Below are 24904 nucleotides of genomic sequence, written 5' to 3'. Positions count from 1 at the left end.
TTCTAACAGAGATAATTTGCATCTCTTAAACCTTGTTTGTTTGGATATATTATTTTATTTTATTTTTTATTTTTATTTTTTTAAAGATTTTATTTATTTATTTGACAGACAGAGATCACAAGTAGGCAGAGAGGCAGGCAGAGAGAGAGGAAGGGAAGCAGGCTTCCTGCTGAGCAGAGAGCCCGATGCGGGACTCGACCCCAGGACCCTGGGATCATGACCTGAGCTGAAGGCAGCGGCTTAACCCACTGAGCCACCCAGGTGCCCCTGGATATATTATTTTAGACCATAAGCATTTATCTATGTCATGTATATGTGTGTAATGACCATATTGCAAGTGTCTTTGTATATCAACTAAAGTCTAAAGCAATGTAAGATACTTTGGAAATTGAGTTATTTTTCTGTTGATACTTTAGATAGAACAGTTAATTGCTGGATTGCTTAGGTACATACTCAGCAGAAATGTTCCCATATGAAAATTTGTTGGACTGTAAATATATATATATATATATATATTTATTACTGTGCTTTAAATCTGAACAGTAATAGAACATATTTCACATATTAACTCAATGAATGCTCACAGTAATCTTATGAAGTAGAGTCTGTTAGTATCCCTTTCTTTCTTGCCTCAGATGAGGAAATCAAGGAACAAAGGGATTATGTTACCCAAAACAGAGGAAGTAGCTCAGCTAGGATTCACTGTATCCTCTGAGCTCCGTGGCCTGAGCCTCTGTGCACACTGCCAGTGATGAAACTTCTTTTCAGTGAAAGCTAGCCAAAGAACAGATCTTGTAGCTCAAAAACCAGCAACTGGGTCTTTAAATTAGCAGACACTTTAGTTACAAACCAAATAATAGTCTGTAATTTTAAGGGTCTTTTTCCTCTAAAAGGTAAGTGTTCTTCTGTAACAAAATTGTTTTATTACTTCTAGAGTTTATAGGAGTGGTCTGTAATAGCCTTCTGATCATCTTCTCATCACTAAACTCATTGAAGTTGTCCAAAATTATCTTGTTAGATATAAGTAATGTGTTTATGAAAGTGTACACACATCCTAATGTCTCAACAGAGAAAGGAAATAACTCATTTAATCACTCCTTAATTTTTGTTTTATGATTATAACCTCAATGCAGTGGTTTAATAAGCTCTTCTATATTAATCATAAAGTACCCACTCTGCTTTATTGGTATGAAACATTTCTTACACAAATTTGTATAATATCTTCACTTGTTTCTTAATATCTTAATGAAGGTAAATTCCCTAATAGGCTATACAGAGAAGCATTGTCTCCAAATTTTCTTTACACTGGTCAGATTGTTTTATTATTATTTGTTAAGACACAGTAGTACATAACATAGGTAACTACAAAAAAATAAATAAATTTGGAAATTAGAACATTGTAACATGCAACAGAGAAAATTGGAACATATTAAAAAATTTTGAAAATATGAATTGCCTTATTATCCTTGCAACTTTTAAGATTACTAAAAAGTGTTACATTTATTTATTTATTAATAAGGACATTTTTGCTTTTTAACGAATATTAACAGGTACTATATATTAACTTTACATATACATATACAATATATCTACTACTATATATTAGCTACTATATATTATATATGTTCTAACATTAATATGCCAAGATATGTACAAGATACAAGGAGGACATGTATAAATGTGTATATATATTACAACCTTGGTCCACCTAACCTAGTTGTGTTACTGTTGGCCACTTGTGTTGATTATTACAGACAAGCAGTCCTGAAAGCATTTTCAGCAGAATTTTAAATATAGGCTCTATCTTAGAATATTAGAGCTGCTAGTAGAAGATATTAAATCATTCAGCTCATTTTATGGATGAGGTTCAGAAAAGTTGCAGCTTGTCCAAGGTCCGGTAGCTAATTAATTTAAGAACTGGGAAACTTACAACTTGTGTGTTGGCTGTTTCTCACCTTTCCTCCATTGCCACCCGTCTGTTTCCCTTTTATCTCTATTGCCTGAGGAATATTCCTTCTCATCCTTGGGAGGGAGGGGTGGTAGCTTGAGAATTGTCTAGGAAATCAGGAGGATTTAGGCTGATCAGCTCTTTCTACAAAGTCGTATCTATGTGAAATAATCTCCTAGTATGTACCTCATTCCCCTTGGTAGCTGGCTACTCTCTCCAGTAATTTATAAGGGAAGGGCTAGTGCCCTGTCAGCCTTATCTTAGATACAGATCCACAAGGAGGTACTGTCCCTTTCTCTAAACTTCCATTTTAAGTTTTTATTTTAATTCCAGTTAGTTAACATATAGTGTTATATTAGTTTCAAGTGTATAATGTAGTGATAAAGCAATTTTGTATATCACCCATTGCTTATCAGAAGTGTACTCCTTAGTCCCCATCACCTGTTTAACCCCTTTTCCTACCCACCTCCCCTCTGGTAACCATCAGTTTGTTCTCTAGAGATAAGAGTCTGTTTCTTGGTCTGTCTCTCTCTCTTTTTTCCTTTGCTCATTTGTTTTGTTTCTTAAGTTCCACATATCAGTGAAATCTTATGACTGACTTAGTTCACTTAGCATTATACTCTGTGGCTCCATCCATGTTGTTGCAAATGGCAGGATTTCATTCTTTTTTATGGCTGAATAATACTTCATTGTATATTTGTGTGTGGGGGGGTGTGTGTTTGTACATACATAAATACATACCACATCTTCCTTATCGGTTCATCTGTCAAGTGGAGACTTGGGCTGTTTCCATATCTTTGCTGTTATAAATAATGCCGCTATAAACATAAGGGTGCATGTATCCCTTTGAATTAGTGTTGTATTCTGTGGGTAGATACCTAGTAGTGTGATTGCTTGATCATGGGGTAGTTCTATTTTTAACTTTCTAAGGAGCTTCCATACTGTCTTCCACAGTGGCTACACCAGTTTGCATTCCCACCAACAATGCAAGAATGTTCCATTTTCTCCACATCCTTACCAACACCAGTTGTTTCTTGTGTTGTTGATTTAGCCATTCTAACCAGGTGTAAGGTGATATCCTATTGTAGTATTGATTTGCATTTCCCTGATGATAAGTGACGATGAGCATCTTTTCATGTGTCTTTTGGCCATCTGTATGTTTTTGGAGAAGTGTCTGTTCATGTCTTCTGCCCATTTTTTTAAATTGGTTATTTGGTTTTGGGGTCTTGGATTTTGTAAGTTCTTTATATATTTCAAATGCTAACCCTTTATCAGATAATGTCATTTGTAAATATCTTGTCCCCCTTCCATAGGTTGCCTTTTAGTTTTGTCGATTATTTCCTTTGAAAAAGCTTTTTATTTTGATGTAGTCACTATAGTTTATTTTTGCTTTTGTTTCTCTTGCCTCAGCAGACCTATCTACAAGAAGTTTGCAATGGCTCATATCAGAGAAGTTACTACCTATTCTCTCTCCTAGGATTTTCAAGTCTCATATTTAGGTCTTTAATCCATTTCAAATTTATTTTCGGGTATGGTGTAAGAAGGTGGTCTGGTTTCATTCTTTTGCATGTTGTCCAGTTTTTCCAGCAGTGTTTGCTGAAGAGACTGTTTCCCATTGGATATTCTTTCCTGCTTTGTTGAATATTGACCATATAATTGTGGGTTTATTTCAGGGTTTTCTATTCTGTTCCATTGATCTGTATGTCTGTTTTTGTGCCAGTACCCTACTGTTTTGATTCCTACAGGTTTATACTATAACTTTAAGTCCAGAATTGTGAGGCATCCAGCTTTGCTTTTCTTTTTCAAGATTGCTTTGGTTATTTGGGGTCTTTTGTGGTTCCATACAAATTTTAGGATCATTTCTTCTAGTTCCATAAAAGATGCTGTTGGTATTTTGATAGGGATTGCATTAAATGTGTAGATTGCTTTGGGTAGTGTAGACATTTTAACAATATTTGCTTTCCCAGTCCATGATCATGGAATGTCTTTCCATTTCTTTGTGTCACCTTCCATTTCTTTTGTAAGTGTTTTACAGTTTTCAGAGCATAAGTCTTTGATCTCTTTGGTTAGGTTTATTCCTAAGTATCTCATTAATTTGGTGCAATTGCAAATGGGATTGTTTTCTTAACTTCTCTTTGTGCTGTTTTATTATTGGTATCTAGAAGTGCAGCAGATTTCTGTAGATTGATTACTGAATTAGTGTATCAGTTCTAGTGATTTAGTGTATCAGTTTGTTGGTGGAATCTTTTGGGTTTTCTATATACAGGATCATGTCATCTGCAAATAGTGAAAGTTTTCCTTCTTTCTTACAGATTTGGATGCCTTATATTGCTTTCTGTTGTCTGACTGCTGTAGCTAGTAAGTCCAGTACTGTGTTGAATAAAAGTGGTAAGAGTGGATAGCATTGTGTGTCTCCTGACCATAGCGGAAAAGCTATTTTTCCCCATTAAGGTTGTTAGTCATTTGAGTTTTCTATATACAGTATCCTATCAACTGCAAATAGTGAAAGTTTTGCTTCTTCCTTACCAAATTGGATGCCTTTTATTTCTTTTCCTTGGTTGATTGTTGTGGCTAGGACTTCCAGTGCTGTGTTGAATAAAAGTGCGGAGATTGGACACGATTGTCTTGTTCTTGACTTAAGGGAAAAGCTCTCAGTATTTCACCACTGAGTATGATGTTAGCTGTGTGTTTTCATCTTTGGCTTTTATTATGTTAAGGTATGTTCCCTCTAAACCCACTTTATTGAAATCTTCAATCATGAATGGATGTTGCACTTTGTCAGATACTTTTTCTGCATCTGTTGAGATGCTCATATGGTTTGTATCCTTTCTCTTAATTGACTTGATGTATCGCATTAATTCATTTGTGAATATTGAACCACTGTATCCCAGAAATAAATCCCACTTGATTGTGATGAATGCTTTTTAAAATGTATTGTTGGATTTGGTTTGTTGATATTTTGTTAAGGATTTTGCACTTAAGTTCATCAGGGATGAACTACAGGGATTGCCCTGAAGTTCTCTCTTTCTCTCTCTCTCTTTTTTTTCTTGTAGTTTTTTAGTGGTTTTCATATCAGGGTAAATGGTGGCTTCACAAAGTGAATTTGGAAGCTTTTCTTCCCCTCGGTTTTTTGGAAGAGTTTGAGAAGCATAGGTATTACCTTTGAATATTTGGTAGAGTTCACCTGTGAAGCCATCTGGTCCTAGGATTTTGTTTGTTGGGAGTTTTTTGATTACTGATTCCATTTCTTTCTGGTAGTTGGTCTGTTCAAATTTTTATTTTCCTGTTCAGTTTTGGTAGGTTATTTGTTTCCAGGAATTTATCCATTTCTTCTGTGTTGTCCAATTTGTTGGCATGTAGTTTTTTATAATGTTTCAATTATATTTCCATACAAACTCACACCCCAAGATCAAGAGTCATATGTTTCACTGACTGAGCTAGTCAAGCATTCCAGTCTTTGTTTTTTAATTTTTTTAATTTAAATTCAGTTAATTAGCATATAATGTATTATTTATTTCAGGGGCACAGGTTTGTGATTCATTAGTCTTACACAACACACAGTGTTCACTACAACATATACCCTTTTCAGTGTCCATCCCCCCAGCCACCCCATCCACCACTGCCGTCCCCTCCTGCAAGCTCAGTTTGTTTCCTAATATTAAGAGTCTCTTATGGTTTGTCTCCCACCCTGGTTACATCTTGTTTCATGTTTTTCTCTCTTTCTTGTGATCCTGTGCCTTGTTTCTTAAATTCCACATTGAGATCATATGATAATTTTCTTTCTCTGGTTGACTTATTTCACTTAGCATAATACCCTCTAGTTCCATCCATGTTGTCACAAATTACAAGATTTCTTTTTTTGATGGCTACATAATATTCCATCAAATATATATATACCACATCTTCTTTATCCATTCAGTTGTCGATGAACATCTGGGCTCTTTCCATAGTTGGCTACTATAGACACTGATGCTATCAACATTGGGTGCAGTTGCCCCTTTGGGTCACTACCTTTGTATCTTTGGGGTAAATTCCCAGTAGTGCAATTGCTGGGTCATAGGGTAGCTCTATTTTCAACTTTCTGAGGAACCTATATCCTGTTTTCCAGAGTGGCTGCACCAGCTTGCACGGCCACCAACAGGTGTTCCCATTTCTCCACATCCTTGCCAGCACCTGTTATTTCCTGACCTGTTGATTTTAGCCATTCTGACTGGTGTGAAGTGGTATCTTAACTGTGTTTTTTTATTTGTATTTAGCCTGATGCCAAATGATGTTAAGCATTTTTTTCATGTGTCTGTTGGCCATTTTGATGTCTTCTTTGAGACATGTTTGTTCATGTCTTCTGCCCTTTTCTTGATTGGATTATTTATTCTTTGGGTGTTGGGTTTGATAAGTTCTTTATTGATTCTGGAGACTAACACTTTACCTCATAAGACATTTGGAAATCTCTTCTCCCATTCTGTTGGTTGTCTTTTCGTTTTGTCAACTGTTTCCTTTGTTGTGTGAAAGCTTTTGATCTTGATGATGTCCCAGTATTTCATTTTTGCCTTTGTTTTCCTTGCCTTTGGAGACGTGTCTAGCAAGAAATTGCTGTGGCTAAGGTCACGGAGGTTGCTGCCTGTGTTCTCGTCTAGGATTTAGATAGATTCCTGTGTCCCATTTAGGTCTTTCATCCATTTTGAGTCTATTTTTTGTGTGTGGAATAAGGAAAAGGTCCAGTTTCATCCTTTGCATGTGGCTGTCCAGTACCATGTGCTGAAGAGATTTTGTTCCATTGGACATTCTTTCTTGCCTTGCCAAAGATTAGTTGACCATAGAGTTGAGGGTCCATTTCTGGGTTCTCTGTTCTGTTCCATCGATCTATGTGTCTGTTTTTGTGCGAGTAACATGCTGTCTTGACGATTACAGCTTTGTAGTAGAGCTTGAAGTCTGGGAGTGTGATGCCACCAGCTTTGGTTTTCTTTTTCAACATCCCTTTGGCTATTTGGGGTCTTTTCTGGGTCTGTACAAATTTTAGGATTATTCATTCCAGTTCTGTGAAAAAAAGTTGATGGTATTTTGATATCGATTGGGTTGAATGTGTAGATTGCTCTAGGTAGCAGAGACATTTTAACAATATTTGTCCTTCCCATCCATGAGCATGGAAAGTTTTTCCAAGTCTTCCTCAATTTCTTTCATGAGTATTCTGTATTTTTCTGAGTACACATCCTTTGGCTCTTTGGTTAGGTTTATTCCGAGATATCTTAATGATTTTTGGTTTACTTGTAAATGGGATTGATTCCTTAAATTCTTTTTCCTGTCTCACTGTTAGTATATAAAATGCAGCTGATATCTGTGCATTGATTTTATATCCTAATGCTTTGCTGAAATCCTATATCAGTTATAGCAATTTTGGGGTGGAGTCTTTTGGATTTTCCACATAGAGTATCATGTCATCTGCAAAGAGTGAGAGTTTGAATTCTTTGCTGATTCGGATGCCTTTTATTTCTTTCTGTTGTCTGATTGCTGGGTCTAGGACTTCTAGTACTATGTCAAACAACATTGGTAAGAGTGGCCATCCTGCCATGTTCGCTGTGGGCTTTTCATGGATGATGGCTTTTATGATGTTGAGGTATGTACCCTCTCTCCCTACACTGTGAAGAGTTTTTATCTAGAAAGCATGTTACTTTGTCAAATGCTTTTTCTGCATCTATTGAGAGGATCGTATGGTTCTTAGTCTTTGTTTTATTAATGTAGTGTATCACATTGATTGATTTCTGGATGTTCAACCAACCTTGCAGCCCAGGAATACATCCCACTTGGTCATGCTGAATAATCCTTTTAATGTACTATTGGATGCTGTTGGCTAGTATCTTGGTGAGAATTTTGGTATCCATGTTCATCAGGGATTTTGGTCTGTATTTCTTCTTTTTGATGGGGTCTTTATATGGTTTTGGGATCAAGATGATGCTGGCCTCATAGAAAGAGTTTGGGAGTTTTCCTTCTGTTTTGAGTTTTTTGAAACCGTTTCAGAAGAAAAGGTATTAGTTCTTCTTTAAATGTTTGATAGAATTCCCCTGCAAAGCCATCTGATCCTAGGCTCTTGTTTGGAGATTTTTGATTACTGCTTCATCTCCTTGCTGGTTATGGGTCTGTTCAGGTTTTCTATTTCTTCCTGTTTCAGTTTTGATAGTTTGTATGTCTCTAGGAATACATCCATTTCTTCCAGATTGTCTAAGTTGTCAGCATGTAATTGCTCATGAGATGTTCTTAAAATTGTTTGTATTTCTTTGATGTTGGTTGTGATCTCTCCTCTTTCATGATTTTATTTATTTTGGTCTTTGCTCTTTTCTTTTGGATAAGTCTGGCTGGGGCTTTGTCAGTCTTACTCTTTGAGAGAACCAGCTCCTAGTTTTATTGATCTGTCCTACTGTTCTTTTGTTTCTGTTTCATTGATTTCTGCTCAGTCTTTAGTATTTCTTTTCTCCTGCTGGGTTTAGGCATTATTTGCTGTTCTTTTTCCAGCTCCTTTAAGTGTTAGATTAGGTTGTGTATTTGAGACCTTTCTTATTTCTTGAGAAAAGCTTGAAGTGCTATCCACTTCCCTTTTAGGACTGCCTTTGCCACTTCCCAGAGATTTTGAACAGTTGTATTTTCATTTGTTTCCATGAATTTTTAAAATTCTTCTTTAATTTCCTGGTTGACCCATTGATTCTTTAGTAGGATGCTCTTTTATCTCCGTGTACTTGAGTTCTCTTTCCAACTTTCCTCTTGTAGCTGAGTTCCAGATTCAAAGCATTATGTTCCGAAAACATTCAGGGAATGATCTCAGTTTTTTGGTACTGGTGGAGACCTGATTTGTGACCCAAGATGGGATCTATCCTGGAGAATGTTCCATGTGCACTCAAGAAGATTGTGTTTTTCTTTGCTTTGGTATGGAATGTTCTGAATGTATCTGTGAAGTCCATCTGGTCCAGCATGTCATTCTGTGCCCTTGTTTTCTTGTTGAGTTTGCTTAGATGATCTGTCCATTGCAGTGAGGGGCATGTTAAAATTCCCTACTATTATTGTATGAGTATCTATGTGTTTGATTTTATTATTAATTGGCTTATGTAATTGGTTGCTCCCATGTTAAGGGCATAAATATTTATAGTTGTTAGATCTTCTTGTTGGATAGACCGTTTAAGTATGATATAGTGTCCTTCCTCATCTCTTATTACAGTCTTTGGTTTAAAATCTAATTTGTCTGATGTGAGGATTGGCACCGCAGCTTGCTTTTGATGTCCATTAGCACGGTAAATGGTTTTCTGCCCTGCCCCCGCTTTTAATCTGGAGGTCTCTTTTGGTCTAAAATGAGTGTCTTGCAGACAGTGTATTGATGAGTCTTGCTTTTTAAAAAACCTATTCTTGTATGCTATGTCTTTTGATTAGGACATTTAGCCCATTGACATTCAGGGTAACCATTGAAAGATATGAACTTAGTGCCATTGTATTGCCTGTAAGGTGACTGTTACTGAATGTTGTCTCTGTTCCTTTCTGGTCTGTTACTTTTGGGCTCTCTCTTTGCTTAGAGGATCCCTTTCAATATCTCTTACAGGGATGGTTTAGGGATCACAAATTCTTTTAGTTTCTCTTTGTCCTGGAAGCTTTTTATATGTCCTATTTTGAATGACATCATAGCTGGATAAAGTATTATTGATTGCATATTCTTCTCATTTAGCACCTTCAATATATCATGCCTGTACTTTCTGACTTAGGAGGTCTCTGTGGATAGGTCTGTTGTCAGTGTCGTGTTTTTACCCTTGTAGGTTACAGATCTCTTCTCCCAAGCTACTTTCAGGATTTTCTGTCTCTGATATTTTACGTCTCACTCTTATATGTCAGGGTTTTGAACTGTTTTTGATTTTGAGGGGATTTTCTGTGCCTCCTGGATTTTGATACCTATTTTCTTCCCCAGATTAGGGACATTTTTCAGTATAATTTGCTCCAGTGTACTTTCTGCTCCTCTCTCTCTTTCCTGTTCTTATGAGATCCCAATTACTCTAATATTGTTTTGCTTTATGTTGTCACTTACTTCTCGAGTTCTCCTCTTGTGATCCAGTAGTTGTTCATCTCTCTTTTTCTCAGCTTCTTTATTCTCCATTGTTTGGGCTTCTCTATCACTAATTCTGTCTTCTGCCTCATTTATCCTAGCAGGTAGGGCCTCCATTTTTAATTGTATCTCATTAATTGCCTTTTTATTTCAACTTGGTTAGATTTGAGTTCTTTTATTTCTCTGGAAAGGGATTCTCTAGTGGCTCCTATGTTTTTTTCAAGCCCAGCTAGTTTATTTATAATCATTATTCTGAACTGTAGTTCCTGACATCTTAGGTCCATATTGATTAGGTCCCTGGCAGTCAGTATTACTTCTTATTCTCTTTGTTGAGGTGAGTTTTTCTGTTTTGTCATTCTGTCCAGAGAAGAATAGATGAAGAACAGAACAAAATACTAAAAGGGCAACAGCAGTCCCAGGGAAATATACACTAAACAAATCAGAAGATGGGCGCCTGGGTGGCTCAGTGGGTTGGGCCGCTGCCTTCGGCTCAGGTCATGATCCCGGAGTCAGGGTCCTGGGATCGAGCCCCGCGTCGGGCTCTCTGCTCAGCGGGGAGCCTGCTTCCTCCTCTCTCTCTGCCTGCCTCTCTGCCTGCTTGTGATCTCTCTGTCAAATAAATGAATAAAATCTTAAAACAAATCAGAAGAGACCCAATACGGGGGGTGGGGGGAACTGGTGAATATAATCAGGTAGGTGAGCCGAATAGAGCAATATGCTGGATTCTATGTGTATTTTTGGTTTGTGTTTATAGAAAACCAAATCCCAAAATTCCAACAAAGGAGAAACCTGTATATGTACAAAAATAAAGTTAAATACAATGAAAAGATAGAATGTAACTGTAAAAGTGAAATTAAAAAACAAGAAAAAACAAAAGAGAAAGAAAAGAACAACAACAAAAAGGGATACAAATAACAACAACAAAGGTGAACATAACAGAGCAATACACTGTCTCCTGAGAGTATTTTGGTCAGTTTGTTAGGAGAAACCACCTCTCAGAATTGTAAGGAAAGAGAAACTTATATATATAAAAATCATATTAAATGCATCGAGAGGATTGAATGTAAATGTAAAGGTGAAAATTAAAAAAAAAAAAACCATGTGGGATGCCTGGGTGGCTCAGTTGGTTAAGCTGCTGTCTTTGGCTCGGGTCATGATCCCAGGTTTCTGGGATCGAGTCCCACATCGGGCTCCTTGCTCGGCAGGGAGCCTGCTTCTCTCTCCGCCTTTGCCTGCTTCTTCGTGCTCTCTCTCTCTCTCTCTCTGACAAATGAATAAAATCTTAAAAAAAAAAAAAAAGGAATGTGTCAGGCAGGTGACTAGAACAGAGCTATATACTAGATATTGGGTATATTTTGGTGTGTTAGAAGAAACTGCCTCCCAAAATTTTAAAGAAAGAAAAACTTAGATATATATATAAAAATAAGGTTAAATACAATGAAGGGTTAGAACGTGACTGTAAGAATGAAAATTAAAAATATATTTAAAGAAAGGTTGATAAAATAGGAAGTTGATTTAAAAAGGAAAGAAGAAAAATTTTAAAGAAAAAAAAATTTAAAATTAAAGTCGAAAGACTAAAGAACCATGGGACAAAAGTCATGAGTTCTATGTGCTGTATTCCCCTAATACTGGAGTTTTGCAGTTCTCATTGATCGGTGAACTTGGTCTTAGCTGGATGTTCTTGCTGATCTTCTGGGGGAGGGGCCCGTTGCAGTGATTCTTGAGTGTCTTTGCCTGAGGTGGAATTGCACCGCCCTTGCCAGGGGCCAGACTAAGTAATCTGCTCTGGTTTGCTCTTACGTGGCTGTTGTTCCCTGAAGGTTTTCCCCGCAGCTTTAGACGAGGAGAAGGAAAATGGCAGTCTTCTCATCTCTGTTCCCAGAGCTGAGAGCTCCGGGCCCCACTCCTCAGTGAGCCCTTAGAGAAAAGAAGTCAGTCATTCCTGTCCCTAGTCTCTGGCCACACCATGTGCTCACCTAGCCTATGACTGAACATTTCTGTCTCTGGCACACAACCCCATGTGAAGTCTCCAAACCCAGCAGACTTCTGTGGCATGCCTCTGCACTCCTCCTCCTGGGGGAGGAACAGGGGTCTCTCCATGGTTCTCCGGCTTGTTGGGCTGCTGCTCAAAGAGCAGGGGCCCCACTGTGCCCTGGATCACAGTTTATGGCAACCCTGAGCTGAGAGCCCTGTCTTGGGCTGACCCTTTGTGGCTGGCTTCCCCGCTCCAATACGAACCCCTGGTCTTCCTGTAACCCTGAGGATCCTGAGACTGCACTGCCCTAGTGAAGCTTCCACCTCCTGCTTAGTTGCCTAAGCGACATCCTTTCACTGGAGCAGACTTCTTAAAGTTCTGATTTTTTTGTGCTCCTTGCTCTGTCACTTGCAGGTGGCTGGCTGATGGAGCTTCCCTCCCCCACTGTCTTCCCATATATCACTTTGGATTCACTTCTCTGTACCTCCTACCTTACAGAAAGTGGTTGCTTTTCTATTCCTGGACTTGTAGCTATTTTCTTAGATCTCCAGTTGAGTTTGCAGGTGTTCAGAATAGTTTGATAGCTATCTAGTTGAATTCCTGGGGCCAGACAAAATTAAGGTTTCCTACTCCTCTGCCATCTTGGAAGTCACCCCATCTTTGTTTTAAAGTTTAATTTGTCCTATGTAAGTATTACTATTCTGGCATTCTTTTTTTTTTTTTCTTCCAAGTTTTTATTTAAATTATTTAAATTTAAATTATTCAAATTCCAGCTAGTTAACGTGTAGTGCAATATTAGTTTCAAGTGTAGAATATGGTGACTCATCACTTACATACAACAGTCACTGGTCATCACAAGTACCCTCCTTAATGCCCATCATGTGTTTGGCACCCATCCTCCCCAAACCCCCCCCTCACCCCCCCACCTCTCTTCCAGTAACCATCAATTTGTTCTCTATAGTTGAGTCTGTTTCTTGGTTTGCCTCTTTTTTGACATCCACTTGCACGATAAATATTTCTCCATCCCCTCACTTTCAATCTGCAGGTATCTTTAGGTCTAAAATGAGTATCTTATAATCAGCATATAGATGGGTCTTGTTTTTTTATCCGTCCTGTCACTCTGTATCTTTTGATTGGCTCATTTAGTCCATTTGTATTCAAAGTAATTATCCAAAGGTATGTATTTATTGCCCTTTTAATACCTGTTTTGTGGTTGTTTCTGAAGATTTTCTCTGATCCTTTCTTGTCTTTTCTCTTTGATGGTTTGCTGGTTTTCTTTAGTGATATATTCAGATGTATTCCTGTTTATTCTTTGCATATTTATTAGTATCTTTGATCTGTTGTTATCATTAAGTTTGTATATAACATCTTCTGCATATAGCAGTCTATATTAAGTTGATGGTTGCTTAAGTTTGAGCCCATTCTTTACACCTCTCCTGTCCATATTTTAGGTAAATGGTGTCATATTTTACATCCTTTTATTTTTAAGTTGCTTGACTGATATTTTACAGAAATACTCATTTTTCCTGCTTTTGTGTTTTCTGTCTTCACACTTGTCACGTTTGGTCTCTCTTTTTGACTCATAGTCCCCTTCAATATTTCTTGCATGGCTCATTCAGTGGTTGTGAATTCATTTAGTTTCGTTTGCTTGGGAAAACCTTTTTTGTTGTTGTTGTTGTCTGGGAAATTCTTTATCTCTCCTTCTGTCTGAATGATAGCCTTTTTTTCTTTTTTTAAAGATTTTTTTTTATTTACTTATTTATTTGACAGAGAGAGACATAGCAAGAGAGGCAACACAAGCCGGGGAGCAGGAGAGGGAGAAGCAGGCTTCCTGCTGAACAGAGAGCCTGATGCGGGGCTCAATCCCAGGACCCTGGGATCATGACCTGAGCTGAAGGCAGACGCTTAATGACTGAGCCACCCAGGCACCCCTGCATGATAGCCTTGTTATGTAGAGTGTTCTTTGCTGCAGATTTTTTTTCCCATTAAGTACTTTGAATGTATCATGCCCACTCCCTTCTGGCTTGGAAAGTTTCTGTTGAAAAATCCCCCTCTAATCTTAGGGAGTTTCCCTTGTATGTAACTGTTGTCTTTTGTCTTGCTGCTTTTAGATTTTTTTCTTTACCACTGGATTTGCTTTTGTTGATTTTGTTGGGGGTTCTCTGTGCCTCTTGGGTCTGGATATCTGTTTTCTTCTCCAGATTGGGGAAGTTTTCAGCTTTTATCTCTTCAAATAAATTTTCTGCCCTCTTTACTCTTCTTCTGGGACTCCTATAATATGAATGATACTAAGTTTGATGGGAGTCACTGAGTTCCCTAAGTCTATTCTCATTTAGTGTTATTCTTTTTTCTCTCTTTTCTTCAGCTTGATTATTTTCCATGACTCTGTCTTGTAGGTCATTAATTCATTCCTCTGCTTCTTCCATTCTACTGTTCATTCCATCAGGTGTATTTCTCATTTTGTTCATTGAGCTCTTTATCTCTGCTATGTTATTCCTTATCTCTGTGTTGAGAGTCTTGCTGATATCTTCCACTCTTTTCTCAAGTCTGGTGAATATATTTAGGATCATTATTTGCAGTCAAATGCTCTACCACTGAGCTATACCCCCAATTTAGGATCATTATTTAAAAATTCTCTATCAGGCATGTAAGTTATATCTGTTTTACTTAGGTCTCTGCCTGTGGCCTTGCCCTTTTATTTTATTTAGGACAAATTCCTGTGCCTTCTCATTTTGTTTAAGTCTCTAGCTGCTTCTTTGTGCTAGGAAAGTCACCTTCATCTCCTGTTCTTGAGGGTAATGGCCTTATGAAGGAGAGGTTTTATAATGCCCTGCTAAGTAGTGTTACCTCTTCCCCAGAGCCTAGCACTTCAGGGAGTATCTGCAGCGTGTGCTGTGTATTTTCTGCTGTTGTGTCCTGGCCACTTTATTCTTCAGGCAAGTCGTCTGCAGAGGCTCTCTTCACCTGTTGTGAAATGAGACCTGTCACTACCACCAGTGGAACTGAGGCCCTGTAAGACTTCTGGGTGGGGAGAAGTGGTATGGCCAAGGGTTTGGGCTGGGTTTTTGGGGTGGTGGTGGGGGCAATCACACTGGGACTGACACAAATGTGACTGGAAAGGGTGGTTTTTCTGGAGCACAGAAGGGTGGCGTTCGGTGTAAAGGAATTAAGTAGTGAGTGCTGAGGTTGCCCTTGTTCCCACAGGTGGCTGTGTGCTTAGGCTGAGGGATGGGAGAGGGAAATGGTACCTGCCAGTTCCTTTGTTCCTGGTGGGGTCTTTCTATGAATGCTGTCTCTCTGGGATACACTCTGAGATGAGCAAATAACCTCCCCACTGTATATCCCACCTGCTCTTCAGATCACCATTTCCGCACTTTGTCCACAGGATGTTTGCCCTGCCTTCTCCCCAGTGACCCCAGATTCTCTGAGCCAAACCTGCAGATCTTTAGAATTCTAGCGTTAAGCCCTGCTGATTGCCAGAAGTCATGAAATTTGGCCCCTCTTACGTTCCAAGCCCAGGTGCTATGGGGATTTGTTTTTCTTTTGTACTCCCCTGTGTGCTAGTCTGTCTTTTGTCAGTCTCTGTTACTGGGGCTCCCTCCCCACTGTAGCAGCCCATCTTTTTCACTGCCTCTCTGCATTTTCCTACCTTCTTTAATGTGGTCTCTTCTCTACCTTTAGTTGTTTGCTCTGCCAGTCTTCAGATGGATTTCTGGGATATTTAGGGTGATTTGATAGTTATCGAGTTGTATTTGGGGATAAGGTATAGCTAGGATCCTGCTACTCTGCCACCATCATTGAAGACAAACAGTTTTAACTAATGAACTCTTCCCATTATATCAGACAGTATGGGGAAATGGATAAGCCTCACAGGCTTCAGTCTTGGGAGTAGGATGTCCTTCCCTGTCTTACTTTCTCATCCATATTTCTCCAGTCTTCCTCCTTAGGGCCCTCCTCAAGACCCCTTAAGTTTTTGGTGTATCCATCCACTGTGCTCGGAAATTATATCCCTCCTCTCAAAAGAAGTCCTGGGCCCTGGGTCCTTTCTTGTGTTAAGACTTTTGTGGTACGTTGGTGGAGGCTTTTCTCTGCTTAGTCTTTTCCTTTGTCGAAGATGAAAGGCTAGGCTCTGGTTCTGGCAATGGGCTTATGTTATTAAGAGTTCTGATTTCAGTTCATTCCCTTCACAGAAGAGAGCTCCACTCAGCTTCTAGCAAATATCCTAAGAGCAAATACAGATCATCATAATAAATATTATTTTACTTTCAGAGATAACAGGATCTAGCTTCGCATGAAGTATGTTCTTAACCCATTCATTATGAAGTGATAATACAAGCATTATTGTACTAAGGAGTTTTGGTAAAAATAATTTCATGAATTTTCTTTTCTTCTTTTTTAAAGATTTCTTTATTGACTTGCGAGAGAGAGCCAGCACACACACACACATATGTGTTTTGGCGGGGTGCGGTAAGAGGTAGGGAGGGAAAGAGAGAAGGAGAAGAGGGAGAGAGAGAGAAAGAGTGTGTGTACCTTAAGCAGACTCCCTGCTGAGTGCAGAGCCCAACACAGGGCTCCATCTCACGACCCTGAGATCATGACCTGAACTGAAATTTAGAGTCAGGCACTTAACAGACCGAGCTACCCAGGTACCCCTTGAATTTTCTTAAATTACAAGGTTCTCTTTCTGTCTCTCTCTCTCACACATGCTCAGCCAAGAATGGGTTTTTCTGAGCCATTCTAGAAGATAGGCGTCTACTCAAAGTAAGTTCTTTCTGACATCCAGAGCTGTCCCCCAGTAGAAGGTGAGGCGAGGTGGAGGGTGCCTTTTTCCATATATTCAGCAATTCTTCAACAGTTATTTCGAAGTGGGAGATGACTCTAATTCCCAGGTCCATACATTATATACTACAGATATTTTTTATCTAATACATGCCACATATCTGCGAGGTGCTGCAGACACAGTGTTCAAGAAGATATATATGGTTCTTACCAGCAATTGCTATCCTTTGAGAGAGCCCTATAATTAAAAAGAATTTTAAATTTAGCATGATAGCCATTCCGATAGGTAGAGAGGAACTCTTCTCATGGTGTATATCTTTTCTGCTGTGTATCTTCAGCATCTTTTTCACTGGATCTTCTTTTCCTTCAACCTGCGTATATAGTTCAGTTACTTCCCTTGATACTTGGTCCCCTTAGAACTTGTCCTTTTCCTTCCTTCCCTCTGAAGTTCATAAAGGAGTACTTTGTAATGGACAATATCCACTGTCTCTAAACTCAATATAGTCTGATGCACCTTGCTACTGACATAACTCTTAAAAGTCATCAAAATCTACTTGTCATTTTCTTAGTCCTTATCCTATTTGATCTCTTTTTATAGTGAACAATCCCTCTTCCTCCTCACTCACCTTGTCATTTGCTCTTCCACTGCCTTCCTTGACAATGTCTTTATTCTCTGTCATTTTCTCTGGCCCTTGTCCTCCTCCTCATCCCCATGTGTAGATAATTATTCCAAGGATTTGTCTTCGGCATGCTTCTGTCTTTTGCAGATCTCATTTCTTCAGCTGTCACTTCTGTGCCTAGGTTTCTCAAGTGAAAATACTTTATAAAATATGAAGTACAGGGTTGCTTTATTGTTAATTATCTTATCCCCTGTACTAGCTTCTCTCTGAACTCTTAACTTCCCATTTCTCAAAGTTTGCCTAATTCTCTGTTCTTACTGCTACTGATTTCATTCATATTTTCATTAACTTCCCTGACTTCCAGAAGCCACTGAAATTTTCCTAACTTAATTCTGTTTCTTCTAAATCCATGTAATACTGCTTCTAGACTACTTTTGAACGAAGTCCTTGTGTCTGGAGCTGGTATTCAAGGCCTTTCATGATCTGACCCAGCCTACTTTTTCAGCTTAATTTCTCTTTCACTTTAACCTCATGTATCTCCTTAAGTTTCAGTCGAACATCTTTTTATTAATATACCCAAAAGGTGGGAATGTGTTCTTTTGTGTCAGACATATCATTGATGTCATGTCAGATACCAGCATCTTCAAATAAGGCAGTTCTCTTAGAATGTACATATAATAATGATAGAACATTAGGTATCTGTTTTAGAAGACAACTCTCCCATGTATGACCATATTGTGATATTCCCCCCCCCCCCAGAAACATTTAAGAATGCACAAAGATATGTACTACGGTGTTGTAAAGGGAAAAGTTAGCATTTGGCAGCACTCTGGAAATTACACACTAAGTCCCTTTGTCATTTAATTAGATTTTTTTTTCTGTCCTATACTTTTTTTCTTTTTGCTTAACTGACCATTATGTTTAATTTCAGGCTCTTGATGGTTTTTTTTTAGCAATCATGACAGATGGAAGCATAATATATGTGTCTGAGAGTATAACTTCATTACTTGAACATTTACCAGTAAGTATCCTGTGATCTTTTTCTTATTTAAGACCTATTTTAAATGCTCTAAAGCATGAGGAAGAGGATCTCCAGAGCAATGTTGAACAGTTGTTAGAGTCAGGAGGAGAGCTCTAACCATGTCTCCCTATTTGGCAGTAACTAATACTTAACTGCCACTGTATCTAACCTCTGCCCTTCTTACTCTCATGCTTTTCTGTGTTTCCTTTTTAATCAGCCTGGTGACAGTGTTGCTAAGTCACTGGAAATACTTTAAGAATAAGTAAATTTGGGGGGAGTTATTTGTTCCTTTCAGAGGAACTCATGTAATTTTTTCAAAAGAATAACTTAGAATAACACACTAAAAATAAGAGGTACAGAGTTTTTGTGCTCTGCGCTAGAAATGAGAATTTTATAATGACCATATTCAATTTATTTTCAATATGACCCAACAGAATTAGAAAATTATATTGTATAATTTTGATCAGATGATGAATACCTGAATTATATCTTATTGCTTGCTGTTTTATTAAACGTGTATTTGCTGACTACTCTGTGTCACACTGTTATGCTAGGTGCTGTGCTGCAGTTGTCAGTTTTTATGAATTTAAAGTTTTTATTTAAAATGTAATTGTTTAAAAAATGTAATTGTTCTTATCTAAGATAGGACTTGTAGTATAAATATTCTGAAGTTATTTATAAATTACTCTTAAATTGCCCATCTTTTGAAGATCTATAAGAATACAGAGTAAACTCTTCTGTAAAGGTCTCTTTCAAGAGATAGCAAAAATCACTATCACCCTTCCTTTGATTATTCTGCTACTTTATATGTTACCAAAAGAATAGACTCCACACTTAAAGATCAGATTCTACAGCACGTCTAGTTAGGATTTAGGTGTTTGATCATTAATGTTTTTCTTCTCAATGCAAACCCTCTTTGCCCTCACATTCCCTCCTGGTTTTTTTTTTTTTTTGTTTTAACTTCTAATTTTAGAACTGGTTTTATATTTACAGAAAAATGAAGAAGATAGTACAGAGAGTTCCCATATGCCGCATGCCCAGTTTCCTCTCTTACTCACATCTTCTGGATCTTTTTAGTTGATTGTGTAAGCCAAAGCTTATAGACTGGCAGGTGTATTTTTTGGGCAGAGAAGATTGTTGCTGATCCAGTAGACCCATTTAATTTCATTCTGAGTAAAAAGTAACCTTTTTTAAAACAGTTTTTTGCTTTTCTCTGCTTACCATACTTTCCCTCACATCACTGACATTGCTGAATTATATGTCATTTAATGATTTGAAAACGTAAGCACAAGTGTCTTTTGAGAAAATGAAATAATACTTGTTTAGGATTATGCATAATAGGAGAAAACAATATGTGCTTTCCTATTTTGAGTTGTCATTAAAAATTAACTGTAACAGGGCACCTGGGTGGCTAGTGGGTTAAGCCTCTGCCTTCGGCACAGGTCATGATCTCAGGGTCCTGCGATCGAGGCCTGCATTGGGCTCTCTGCTCAGCAGGGAGCCTGCTTCCCCCGCTCTTTCTGCCTGCCTCTCTGTCTACTTGTGATCTCTCTGTGTCAAATAAATAAATAAAATCTTTCAAAAAATTGAGTGTAACAAATAGTTTAAAATAATTTTTTCATTTTAATATGCAAACCTTTTTTGTCTAAAATAGAATTTTGGCTGTTGCCTGAAAGGAAAGAAACATTAGTAAATCCCCAAATTAGGCTTTAGTGTTTATAATTCAGTTCTCTTGAGAAATTAGAATTCGCCATCTTAGTGTTCAGTGGGACTTAAAATTTTTAAATTCTAATTCTGACTATAAAATTATAAAACTGATACTTTAGGTCCTGCAAAAAGAATAGTTTTCTTTGTCACTTCATACTTAAGAAATTCACTTAGGTACATTTTAACTGTTTGTGGCTAACAATTAGGAGAAGGCATTTTGTTGATTTTTTTCCCCCTTCTTGGTTTGACATTCTGTGACAAAATCATAGGGTCATAGAACCTCAGCATCAGAAGGGATTTTAGACCTCCTCAGGCCAGCCTGCCTTTATGTTAGCAGCAGACATGGTCCCAGAGAAATTGGACTTAATTATGCAAACATTTAGTAAAAGGGGCAACACAAAAAGTCAGGCCTCTTGACTGGGAACTTAAAATTGGTTAACACTTGACAACTTTAGGACTTGATTTCCTCATACTTGCTTAAATGTGCTCCTGAGAGGGAGAGTATATTAAACTTGTAATCACCTGTAATGTGGGCCGGGAAGGGGGGTGGGGGTGGGAGAATGATTAACCGTGTTACAGTGTAACAGAGTCCAAGAGTGAAAGTGCTGCTCTGAAGATACTTTTCCTTTCCTTTTCTGTTCTTCTTAACTTGTTAGTTGGGAAGTATAAACATAAGTGTGTTTTAAGTCAGTACAGACTTTACTATAAATATAGTATGCCACAATATAATTTAGAATTTTTTGGAATAGTTATATAATGATTTTGAAAGCTTATTTGATAGGGCCAGAATTTTTGTTCCTGGTGCCTGTACAAAAGGAACATAGTTATTATATCCAACATATATTTGACATTTTTTTTAGAGGAGCTTTTAATCCTTTTTAAGCAACTTGTGTTTATATTTCCAAACTAAAAGCAGTTATCTGTTGGTTGTCTACCTGAAAGGAAAGGAAATTGGTGGGAGTGAATAGTTTCCACTTAATGGTCACATTGACCTACTGTAGAGAAGAACAGAAAGACCTGAATGATCCAGTAATTCCATTCCTGGGTATTGACCCAAAGAAAACAGGAATACTGATTCAGAAAGATACATGTACCCCTTTGTTTATTGCAGCATTATTTAGGATAGCTAAGGTGTGGAAGCAACCCAAGTGTTCATCCATAGATGAATGGATGAAGAAGGTGTGGTGTATATATATAATGGAATACTACTCGGCCATAAAAAAGAATGAAATCTTGCCATCTGCAACAGCATGGATGGACCTAGAGGGTATTATGTTAAGTTAAATAAGTCAGAGAAAGTCATATCCTAAATAGTTTCACTTATGTGTGGAGTCTGAAAAAGAAAAGAAATTAATAAAAAGATCCCAGTAGACTCTTAAACACAGAGAAGAAACTAGTGGTTACCAGAGGAGATGGGGGAGGATGGATGAAATAGGAGAAGGGGATTAAGAGGCACAAATTTCCAGTTTAAGAAAAGCAAAGAAAGAAAACAGAAAGGCTGTTGATTTAGGTCACATTATAAACAGCAGATTTTGTATTCCTTCATGAAAATGATTGAGAGGGATAGAAGGAGCCAGATAGCTACCATTTTATTTTCTTTCCTTTGAATTGTGTTTGGGAACTGAGTGGGTGGTTTGCCAACATCAAGTATGATTACCTTCATTTAGAGATTTTAAATGTAGTGGTTAAAGGAAAGTTTGACACATTAATTAATTCATTAGTTGCTTGCTAACTCTGACATTTCAGATTATCAAGTGTCAGGGGAAGCAGAATGGTGGGGAAGCATTACCTGTGACCATACCACTCTATACTAGTCATTCATATTTTCTCTATAAATATGAAACCTCCTATAAGTTTATGGGTGGAAAAGCATGGGTAACATGGCTCACATCATAATTTACTGAAATAGAAGAAATTGTAGATAAGAATAAATAATAGAAAACAATAATCATTTCCAAAATGAAAGCTTTAGTTTTTCAAATTGGTGTCTTATTTTTCTGTTAAGACAATTTTTATATGCATATAAAATTTTATATGCAATAATGCATAGATTATTGATACTTTATTTTGTCAATAAAAAGTAGTTTTCTAGCTTTTGTTCTTATTCGTGCTTCAATTTTTAGTTCATTACTTCTGGAGATTTTTCAGACTTCTAGAAAAATCTCATTAAAATACAGATATATTTTTGGTATGGTTATCCCTTAAGCTTAATCAAATAACTCCTTAGTCCAAAATATTTTACTGCACTGGTAACACTTATATGCAAAGCACTGTGCCAGTGTTGCCTTGATTTGAAGGACAGGAGATAAAGGTGTAAGAGATAGGGCCCTTTTGTTCACTCATGGGGTAGCAGGACATAGACATTAAAATAGAACCAATGTTTTTTTATGAAAAAGGAATGATATGAGTAATAAATACTAAAGGAATTTTATTATTTTTACTGTGGTTTATGGCGTTTAGAGAATGCTTTTTTAAAAAAATTCATTTCAGAGGTAAAATTTAATGATTCACAGTTGTGTATAACACCCAGTGCTCTCATTATATCAAGTACCCATTAAGGAGTACCCTCCTTAATGCCCATCACCCAATTATCCCCTCCCCTCCAGCAGCCCTCAGTTTGTTTCCTAGAGTTCAGCATCTCTTATGGTTTGCTTCCCTCTCAATTTTCATCTTATTTTATTTTTCCTTCCCTTCCCCTATGTTTATCTGTTTTTGTTTCTTAAATTCCACATGAGTGGAATCATATGTTACTTGTCTTTCTCTGACTGACTGATTTCACTTAGCATAATACCCTCTAGTTCCATCCACGTCGTTGCAAAGAGCAAGAAGAGAATGCTTTTTTGAAGGAAATAATTTGAATTAAACTTTGAAAGGTAGAGCGTACAAATCTGGAAAGAGGAGGGAAGGATACTCTACTTCATGGGTTGGACAATGAGGGCTAGAGAAAAGAAAATGTGTGGAAGTAGTAAAACATCCCTTTCTTACCTCTCACTAGCCCCCATGGTTGTTTTTCATTGTTCTTTGAGAGTTTTTTTCCTTTGTTTTGCCCTTTTTTTTTTTTTTTTTTAAAAAACAAAGTGTTTAGTGTTTAAAATAGAAACAGTGGAAGTGCTTTGGTTGAATGCAGGGGCATAGACCTTTAGCCCGGCCTCACAACACCTTCTCACTTTCCTTACCCTCCACCCCTTCCTCCACAGTTCTTGGCATACAGAATTCCATGGGGGCAGTTTGAAAATGTAGAGAAACCAAGTCAAATGGGCTAGATTTAATAGGAAATGTGAAGTCACTGAAGTTTTGTCAGTGATTCTTTTTAAATTATTATTATGTTATTATTTTTATTTATCTGAGAGAGAGAGTGCACATGTGCATGAGTACGGAAGAAGGCAGAGCGGGAGGGAGAAGCAGACTCCCTGCTGAACATGGAGTCTGAGGCAGGCTTGATCCCAGGACCCTGAGATCATGACCTGAGCCAAAGGTAGATACTTAACCAAGCGAGCCACCCAGGTGCCCCTCGTCAGTAGTCCTCAAGGGTAGGAACTATCTTAACCGTTTTTTATTCCACAGCCATGGCACATCATAGACAACCTGATGTTTGTCAAATTATTTTTGGTTACTAAACCATGGTTAAAGCCATATTTTTAGCAAGGATTGTAAAGCTTAACATACTACTTGCCTCTTTTGTTATCTAAAAGCAAGGCTTTTTGTCAGTGGGATACAGGATAGATGGCAGGAAAAAATGAAATAAAAAAGAAAGGACACACTAGACAATTGAAATAACACTGCAATCAAATCTTCTCTTCACTTAGCCAGTGGATAATGCTTTGGTCCTTTGTTATAGCGTACACCACCATAATTTACCAGAGGTTTGGATATGTGGTAAGGCTGTATCTCCTAGCCAAAGATATTTGTATTAAACCTTCTTAGTCCTGTTATATAGTAACTGTTCAAATTAGGTGAAACTCACCTTTGCAAATAATTTATCAGACTTTCACAGTCATATATTGATCATTGATCTGATGACACTCATAGCAGAGGCATGGAAGTCATGTTAACCTTCTTCCACCTTCTCTTGTTTTTTGAGCTGTGCTTTATAACTTGGAATTTGTCAGTTTTTATAGATGATTGAAAGTTAGCCATATGCTCATGTGATGTTTTAAGAATGATGATATACTTTTAAAATAAATGCATCTTGAATCACTAAAATTATTGTATTTTTAAAAAATTTCTTTTTTAGTCTGATCTTGTGGATCAAAGTATATTTAATTTTATCCCAGAGGGGGAACATTCAGAGGTTTATAAAATACTCTCTACTCATCTGCTGGAAAGTGATTCGTTAACCCCTGAATATTTAAAATGTAAGTAGTCACTATCAAGCAAAAAGTTAAATGTATTTGGTTGCACTTTCCTTTAGTTTTATAACAAACACAGTTTAGTTTTTGTAACAAACACAGACATGTCAAACCATATCAACACATAGCATCATGCCATATACCCTATTAGATCCTTTTTAAATATTAGTATATACATAATGGAATTATGACCATATTAAAAGTCTGCACTCTCTTTCAGGATATATTGAAACCCACTCTTTTTTGTTGTGATAGTTTTGCCATAAAAATATATTTCACACAGAAGTGGAACCTGGCAATAAATTAAGAAAAAATATTTTTGTATGTAATGAGAGAAAATAGTCTCATTTTCACCGTCACTGACCAATTGAACGCTGGAACTGTAGAAAAAAGTAACTTCTGTATTTCAGAATATTATTATGTAAAGGAAGTTG

At 37.4% G+C, this 24904-nt stretch overlaps 1 protein-coding gene across 10 annotated transcripts in view; it reads left to right on the top strand.

The window, feature by feature from the left end:
• CLOCK (clock circadian regulator) overlaps positions 1-24904 on the top strand; it is a 137693-nt gene that overhangs the window by 74097 nt on the left and 38692 nt on the right. For 9 of the 10 annotated variants that reach the window (XM_047719335.1, XM_047719340.1, XM_047719342.1 and 6 more), the window contains 2 exons: positions 18325-18414; positions 24356-24476. In XM_047719335.1, coding sequence (XP_047575291.1) covers positions 18325-18414; positions 24356-24476 — 211 coding nt within the window. The remainder of the gene's footprint in view (positions 1-18324; positions 18415-24355; positions 24477-24904) is intronic. The other variant, XM_047719343.1, reaches the window with a different exon arrangement.

Source organism: Lutra lutra, chromosome 2 (assembly GCF_902655055.1).
Source record: "Lutra lutra chromosome 2, mLutLut1.2, whole genome shotgun sequence".
NCBI classification, from domain to species: domain Eukaryota; kingdom Metazoa; phylum Chordata; class Mammalia; order Carnivora; family Mustelidae; genus Lutra; species Lutra lutra.
Note: the sequence above shows the minus strand (reverse complement) of the source record. Positions and strands in the feature narration are given on the sequence as shown.